The 8496-nt window shown below is 45.2% G+C and overlaps 1 protein-coding gene across 3 annotated transcripts in view; it reads right to left on the bottom strand.

The window, feature by feature from the left end:
* Positions 1 to 492: 492 nt before the first annotated feature.
* Positions 493 to 8496, bottom strand: part of LOC122250090 (nucleoredoxin) — a 249851-nt gene continuing 241847 nt past the window's right edge. For all 3 annotated transcript variants that reach the window (XM_043011411.2, XM_043011410.2, XM_043011412.2), the window contains exons 4-10: positions 8209 to 8463; positions 7670 to 7770; positions 7212 to 7407; positions 6437 to 6527; positions 6069 to 6187; positions 5514 to 5662; positions 493 to 3067 (exon numbers count right to left, since the gene is read on the bottom strand). In XM_043011411.2, coding sequence (XP_042867345.1) covers positions 2998 to 3067; positions 5514 to 5662; positions 6069 to 6187; positions 6437 to 6527; positions 7212 to 7407; positions 7670 to 7770; positions 8209 to 8463 — 981 coding nt within the window. In that variant the 3' untranslated portion in view covers positions 493 to 2997. The remainder of the gene's footprint in view (positions 3068 to 5513; positions 5663 to 6068; positions 6188 to 6436; positions 6528 to 7211; positions 7408 to 7669; positions 7771 to 8208; positions 8464 to 8496) is intronic.

The raw sequence follows: 8496 nt of genomic DNA, 5'->3' as shown, positions 1-8496 counted from the left end.
AGGGAAGGAAACACGGGTTATATCCACAATCTATGAGTAGTAGATGGTACCCATTTCGTAGTATTTAGTAACGCGATTATAAAGCTGATCCATTTATGATTGTCTATTTTCATCGACCGTCTAAATTGGTCCTTCAGGTGAGTGTTTCTTCCCACCCATCCTTCCAATTTAGGATACTTACTGCTTCCTGTCCACGGTATACGTAAGTTCTCCCATTAAAATGCAGATCTAGCTAACGCATTGACAAAGATTCATTGTTTTTCGCTTTTAATTCCTTCCAGCATCATTACATTTCCTTCCCTCAATTCTTGTCCCTATCGTGTTTTCCCAGGGATAGTCCGGTTAAGAGATCTTCTTAACCAGCACCCCCTCAAATAAAAAAAATATATATATAAATAAATAAATAAATAAAATAGAGAAAACAATGTTTTTACATCCATGTACACAAATAATTTTAAGTCAATTTAAATCACAAGAAAATGAAAAGCCACAATTGTTCCTTATTTTTATTAGATACAAATATATCATATCTGAAAATTGAAATGTGTTAATAACATCATAGAATATAATTCATACCAGAGACATCTTAAGACATCCCGGTATACCTTTCTGCAAGGAATACATCAAATAGGTTACACATTTATTGCTTATTGAGTGAAAATCAATAATGAGACACAAACAATAAATTTATTTTGATATAGCTCCTCACTATCATATATTTTGCTTGGATCCGAATCCTTATGCATAAAGTGCAAAGGAGCTTTCTAAAGAGAAAAGGGTAAAAATTAAAAAGATCAAGAAAAAAAAAAAAATCTAATGACTCACTTGTATAAGCAATAAGAACAACAGTCTTTAATTTCTCTATCAAAATGGATCGAGTTTCTATTACACAGTAGTATAATGTACCTATTAAACAAGATTTACACTCAAAATCATCTGCTTTAAATATATCACAATCAACATGGTTATAGTTTACTAGTATCAAAGCAAGGTTCCATAAACCATAAGAAAATATGTAATGCATTCTTGATTTAAAAGGTGACACAGCTGTTAATTTCCCTCGTGAGGGTTTTTTACCCCATTCCTCATGATTCAAGTTCAGTGCAGAGAAAATATCACATTTACAGCTTCTCGGTATTTTGTCAAGTTTAATGGTATCCTTAGAAACAAATATTAGTATATTGGTCATTAACTAGGAAAGACTTTCTAAATACGTCTGATTGATCTAAATCCCTTTAGAGAAGGTCTTTATTTATCCATATTGAATGTTCTTAAGGTGGACCTGGTCACACATTTAATTATGTGTTAAGAGTGTTTTCATGTCAACAATTATCATAATTTTATGATATTTGAACTTATTTCATGTTTTGTCTCTAATTGGAAGATCTGCGTAGCTGGAGACCTATAAAAGATTTATTTTTCCTGTGTCTTATGACGAACTGTAGCTGTATTTAAATTGCTCTGGTTGTTCTCAGAAGCTTGTCGAATAAGGTAACATCCTTTCAGAATACCATCAATCCGTTTCCAAATTCATTCGGTCGTTTCTAAGAGCAAAGCCCTTAATAAACATAGCATATTATTACATACGTACAGTCAGATCCAATCGAAACTACTAGCTTGTATTTTCCGGTGATTGTTCTATCTCCGTTATTCTCTACACTCACATATCAGAAATTACATATGCAATGTTTTCAATAATCTGTAACTTTGAGATATGACAATTCTTTGACGTATAAAAACGATATGAACTTTACCTCAACAACTTCTGACTTTGTGCATTAGCTAGTGTATTAAGCTATAAAAATGCATATGCCTTAACTGATAACAACATTACAGTCCACAAAAAGATATAGAAATTAACTGATGATTTAACAAACCTAGCGCACATAACAGAGAATCGTACTGGAACCAAGAACACTTTTTTATCATTCAGTTATACGCAATAAACCAACTCTAATCTGAATCAAGTGGTTTTTACATTGGCTGCTGATTTAATTTCTATGTTGCGGTACCATTTTCATCACGTTATGTTACATATGGTAGATAAAACATTATTTTGTCGATCTCAATCGTCAAAAACTACATTATAAATGTAATTAAACCCTCTATATTGCTGAACTGTATGTGAAATACTGTTCTGCATTAGATAATCCAATTAACTTAATAATATGAAAATGAAGAAACTGTATGCAAACACTCTCTCGACGCACGCGCACACATACACTGGCACGCACATACAAACACAGACACGCACGCGCGCGCGCGCGCACACATACACACACACACACACACACACACACACACACACACACACACACACACACACACACACACACACACACACACACATACACACAGTGTACATACATACATATGTGTTTTATGTGTGTGTGTATGTATATATATATATATATATATATATATATATATATATATATATATATATATATATATATATATATATATAATTAGTTTACACACACATGTCTACATTTATATGTTTGAGTATGCATATACATATACATATACATATACATATACATATACATATACATATACATATACATATACATATACATATACATATGCATATGCATATACATATACACACATATATATGCTATTATATATCACTGGCCAAATGATTTACCCCTCAAATACTTGATCAATGAGGCCCTCTAAAAATTCCTTTTAAAAGCTGGGAAGTATCTCAAGATCGCAACACTGGTCAGACTGTTCTGTTTACCCTTCACTTATCATAATTATTACAAAATGGTAGAGAACGAAAACACAGATGTCCGCAAGTCTATGGTGTTCAAAGCAAAACTGAATTGTAATATATAACTAATGAAATTGATAACATTTACTCTGCAAATCCTGGGATATGCAACTCTATAGTTATTAATGTAATAACAAATACAGTGTAGCCCTCCACGTGATCGCACAGGGATACCAACACAAGGGTTCATCATGCTGCTACTTAAACGATAGTTGGTGTTAGCTCGTGTTGGTAGCACTGCTGGCAACTGGTCTAATTGGCAGTGGCGAGAGCTTGCCGTTGCAATACCTGAAGGACAGAAACGAAAATCAAATAAATTTTGTGTACATATTATCACAGGCAATCGTAAGGACGTAATTCATTGAAAGAATTCGAACCCACTATATCTAGGTTGTACCTTAGGGTCTGCTCTCCTTTCTTTCTCCACCTCTCTTCGCTCTTTCCCTCTCTCCCCTTCTCCCTCTCCCTCTCTCCATCTCCATCTCCCTCTTTCCATCTCCCTTTCCCTCTCCCTATCCCCTTTCCCTCTCTCCATCTCCCTTTCCCTCTCCCTATCCCCTTTCCCTCTCCCTCTCCCCTTCTCCTTTTCCCTCTCCATCTCCCCTTCTCCCTTTGCCTCTCCCTCTCTCCCTCTCCCCTTCTCCCTTTCCCTCTCCCTTTCTCCCATTTCCTCTCTCTCTCCCCTTCTCCCTATCCCTCTCCCCTTCTCCTTCTCTCCCCTCTCAACAATCTCCTCTCTCCCCACTCAACCCTTCTCCTTCTCCCCGCCTCTCCTTCACCTTCCTCCTTCATCTTCATTCCCCCACTCTCCCCTCTTCCCTTCTCCTTTATTCCCCCCTTCTCCTTCATTCCCCTTCTCTCCTTCTCCTTCATTCCTACTCTCTCCCCTTCTTCCCTTCTCCTTCATTCCTCCTCTCTCCCACTCTTCCCTTCTCCTTCATTCTTCCTCTCTCCCACTCTTCCCTTCTCCTTCATTCCCCTTCTCTCCTTCTCCTTCATTCCTACTCTCTCCCCTTCTTCCCTTCTCCTTCATTCCTCCTCTCTCCCACTCTTCCCTTCTCCTTCATTCTTCCTCTCTCCCACTCTTCCCTTCTCCTTCATTCCCCTTCTCTCCTTCTCCTTCATTCCTACTCTCTCCCCCTCTCTCCCCTTCTTCCCTTCTCCTTCATTCCTCCTCTCTCCCACTCTTCCCTTCTCCTTCATTCTTCATCTCTCCCACTCTTCCCTTCTCCTTCATTCCTCCTCTCTCCCACTCTTCCCTTCTCCTTCATTCTTCCTCTCTCCCACTCTTCCCTTCTCCTTCATTCCCCTTCTCCCCTTCTCCTTCATTCCCCCTCTCTCCTCCTTCACCCCCCCTTCCCCCCTCTCTCCTTCTCCTTCATTTTTACTATCTCCCCCTCTTCCCTTCTCCTTCATTCCCCCTCTCTTCCCTCTCTCCTTTTTCATTCCTCCTCTCTCTCCTCTCCCCTCCTCCTTCATTCCCCCTCTCCCCTTCTCCTTCATTCCCCTCTCTCCCCTCTCCCCTTCTTCATTCCTCCTCTCTCTCCTCTCCCCTCCTCCTTCATTCCCCCTCTCCCCTTCTCCTTCATTCCCCCTCTCTCCCCTCTCCCCTTCTTCATTCCTCCTCTCTCCCTCTCTCCCCTCCTCCTTCATTCCCCCTCTCCCCTTCTCCTTCATTCCCCCTCTCTCCCCTCTCCCCTTCTTCATTCCTCCTCTCTCTCCTCTCCCCTCCTCCTTCATTCCCCCTCTCCCCTTCTCCTTCATTCCCCCTCTCTCCCCTCTCCCCTTCTTCATTCCTCCTCTCTCTCCTCTCCCCTCCTCCTTCATTCCCCCTCTCCCCTTCTCCTTCATTCCTCCTCTGTCCCCTCTCCCCTTCTCCTTCATTCCCCCTCTCTCCTCTCTCCCCTTCTCCTTCATTCCCCCTCTCCCCTTCTCCTTCATTCCCCCTCTCTCCTCTCTCCCCTTCTCCTTCATTCCCCCTCTCTCCTCTCTCCCCTTCTCCTTCATTCCCCCTCTCTCCTCTCTCCCCTTCTCCTTCATTCCCCCTCTCTCCTCTCTCCCCTTCTCCTTCATTCCCCCTCTCTCCTCTCTCCCCTTCTCCTTCATTCCCCCTCTCTCCCCTTCTCCTTCATTCCCCCTCTCCTCTTCTCCTTCATTCCCCCCTCTCCCCTTCTCCTTCATTCCCCCTCTCCCCTTCTCCTTCTTTCCCCTTCTCCCCTTCTCCTTCTTTCTCCCCCTTCCCTTCTCTCTCTTTCCCTCTTCCTTCTTCCTCTTCCCCTCTTCCTTCTTCCTCTTTCTCTCTTCCCTTCTTTCTTTTTCCCTCTTCCTTTTATCCTCTTTCCTTCTTCCCTTCTTCTTCTTCCCTTCTCTCCTTCTCCCCCTCTCTTTCCCCCATTCTCTCCCCCCTCCTTCTCCCCTTCTCTTTCCCCCCTCCCATTCTCCCCTTCTCTTCCCCCCCCCCTCTCCTTCTCCCCTTCTCCCCTTCTCATTCCCTTCTCTCCTTCTCCCCTTCTCATTCCCTCCTCTCCTTCTCCCCTTCTCTTCCCCCCTTCTCCCCTTCTCCCTCTGCCTCTCCCTCTCTCCCCTTCTTCCTCCCCCTCTTACTCTTCCCTTCTCACCCTCTCTCCTTCTTGCCCTCTTCCCTTCTCCCCATCTCTCTTCTTCTCCCTCTCCCCCTTTCCCCCTCCCTCTCTCACTCTCCCGTTCTCCCCCTCCCTCCCTTCTGACAACTCACCGAGTGACGAAATTGTGGACGGTGGCGGTGGATACCTCTACGCCATCTTCCAGCAGGAACTTGGCCCCTTCCGAGAGATCCAGAATGGCCACCAAGGGAACGACGTCCTCTAGACATGCGAAGTCTCTCACGCTGTCGGACACCTCATCCTGAAAAAGGCAAAAAAATGCTATGGTACGGAATACGGGTGAGTGTGGATATTCGAGGACACAACAACTCAATCTCAGTTCAGTCCATTCTTGTGTAGTGTAGTTTTGTCTTACGCTTGCATTCGGCTCCCTTGGTATCCCTTGGGATAATTTCCCCCATGATTTATTTTCTGATTTCCTCCTTGCTTTGGAGTTCTCTTACTAGACCTCCATGTTCTAATTCTTTAACTTTCTATGCCTAACATAAGTTACCCGTGACATAACTGTTTCTTTCTTGTTTCCCCCCAACGAGTTAAACAAACCTTCCTGAAAGAAAGTGTCTTCTTCCATTCTGGGTTCGCACACCATCAAAACAACTTCTAAGTGCACCGTACACTGAACTCGTAAACCGCAAAACAGTACTCACTTCCCCTGCCACGAAGAACTGCAGCGTGAGGCCCCCTTCTTGAGCGTGCTCCAGCAAGTACTCTTCAGCCACGGGAAGCAACACGTCCCGGCCGAACTGCAGTTCGGTTGTCTCGCCGTCTGGAGAAAAAAAATGCTTGTATTTGTCTGTTTGCAGATATATGCGGTGGTTATATGATTATGTTTAGTGAAGATAAAATGTAACTGACAATATGACAGCCTATAATTTAATGGTTGCGTAAAGGTTGTGGATATGATATCAATATTAAGTTCAGATATATAATAGCAAAGTGTCTGTCTGCGAAATCTATTCCAAACTGTCGATACCAAAAGAACTGTGATAAAAGTGGCAATAACCGATGTCATTACCTGTGAAGAGAACCAGACACGGGGATTCTTGCAAGCGAGCCATGTGTCTTTCCGCCAGCACCTCTACGCTCTGTGGCCGCCAGGGAAACCGCTGAGGAAAAGAGCTGAAGTTGAACACAAGACCAATGGACACTAATGAATGGAGAGAGAAGAACACGCTTTTAGAAAAAAAAAAGTTTAATAGTATTAAAGTCTCTCTCCTTTCCCCCTTCCTTCTCTCCCTCTCCCGCCTTCTCCTTCTCCTTCTCATTCTTCTCCCTCTTCCTCTCCCCCACTCCCTCTGTAAACAACTAGATCCCGTGGTTGTGACTCTGGGGAGAAGACAGGCGTTCTCTTGCTGCAGCACTTAATTGGGACGGCGCGCGTGATAATACACTTTCCTCAAGCCGGCAGGGTGAAGGGTGTGTGCTCTGCTATCCTATTCTGATTACCCCTGTCTTCCTTCTCTCTGCCTCGATTACCATTGCTTATATTCACTATTAGTATGGCGATACAGGCAACTCTAGGATAACCTTCACCGCCCTAAGGTTTCCGGCTAGCAAACACAGCTGCAACCAGGAGGTAGCTGGAGGCAGAAGGGAATACAGGAAACTGGACATCTCAGGTCATGAGTGATTGCCTGTTTCACAGTATTGAATTAATATATTAAATCTTAATTCACACCAATCAAAGGCTTAGACCCTCCCTCGCCCCGCGGCCAAACATTTACCCTCCCCCTCCCCTCCCCTCCTCTTACCCCTACCCCTACCCCTACCCCTACCCCTACCACACCCACCTCCGCCTCCGGATCTTCCGTCAGCTCGGCGCGTCCCTCCGCCGTTATGACCGTGTTGTCCGGCGCCAGCACGACGAGTGTGGGGATGCCCTGCACCTCCAGGCTCGTCGCCAGCTCTCTCCGCACGTCCTCGCACTCCCATGCCACGCTCAGCCAGGGCATCGTGCTGTGGTACGCCCGCCACGACTCTTCGCTCCTGTTGAGGGTGGGGACTCGGTAAGGTAAAGGGCTGTATGTGTCGTTAGAAATATAAACAAAGAGGATTTGATACAGACGTAGGCATGTATGTACTACCGCTACCATTACTACTATTACTACCGCCGTTACTACTACTATTGCTATTATTATTACTAGCACTAATCTCCTTCCTTCTCCTCTTCTTCTTCGCCGTCTCCTTCGTTTCCTCCTCCTCCTCTTCCTCTTCCTCACCCCCCCCACCCACCATCCCTCTTCCTCACCTGTCGGAACTGACGAAGATCATCTGGAAGTTTCCCTCCTTCTTCTTGATCTTCTCGTAGACGGAGATGAGCTGCGGCGTGAAGGCCTTGCAAGGGGGACACTGTCGGAGGAAGCTTTATTACACGGGGTCGCCTCATAAGGGTATGTGGGTTATGTGGGTTTACTTCGGAGATGTGTGGGGCATGTATTGTATTGGGGCAAGTGGGGAAAGGTAAAGAGGCATTAATACGTGGGTGAAAACGCACACGCACACATACATGTACATATACGCATATATGTACTCGTACAGACACACACATGCATTAGCACACACTCCCAAACACACACACACACACACACACACACACACACACACACACACACACACAAACACACACACACACACACACGCAAACACACACACGCACGCACACGCACACGCAAACACAAACGCACACGCAAACACACACGCAAACACATACACACACACACACACACACACACACATACACACGAGATATTACGAAAAGCACAGCGTCAGGATCCGTGAGCTACCCACCCAGTGCGCTGAAAAGTAGAGTCCTTTGTAGGCGTCCTTGATGGACTCGTAGGGAACCACCTGTCCCTGGGGATCGACGAGGCTCGTGGCCGCCAAGAGGTCACCCAGAGCTCGAGGTCTCCAAGGGAAGGTCAGCGCCTCAGGGTCGCTGGTCACCATCTCCCGACCTGACTTGGTGATGACGCGGCCGCTGCGGCTGTCCAGGAGCACCAGGGACGGGATGGCAGACACGCGGTACTGCCGGGACAACCGCACCTGCGGGAGAGCAAGGGCAAGGCGTCAGGACTC

The sequence above is a fragment of the Penaeus japonicus genome, unplaced genomic scaffold (genome assembly GCF_977035675.1).
Source record: "Penaeus japonicus unplaced genomic scaffold, GWHDUDI00000001_assembly GWHDUDI00000009, whole genome shotgun sequence".
NCBI classification, from domain to species: Eukaryota; Metazoa; Arthropoda; class Malacostraca; order Decapoda; family Penaeidae; genus Penaeus; species Penaeus japonicus.
Note: the sequence above shows the minus strand (reverse complement) of the source record. Positions and strands in the feature narration are given on the sequence as shown.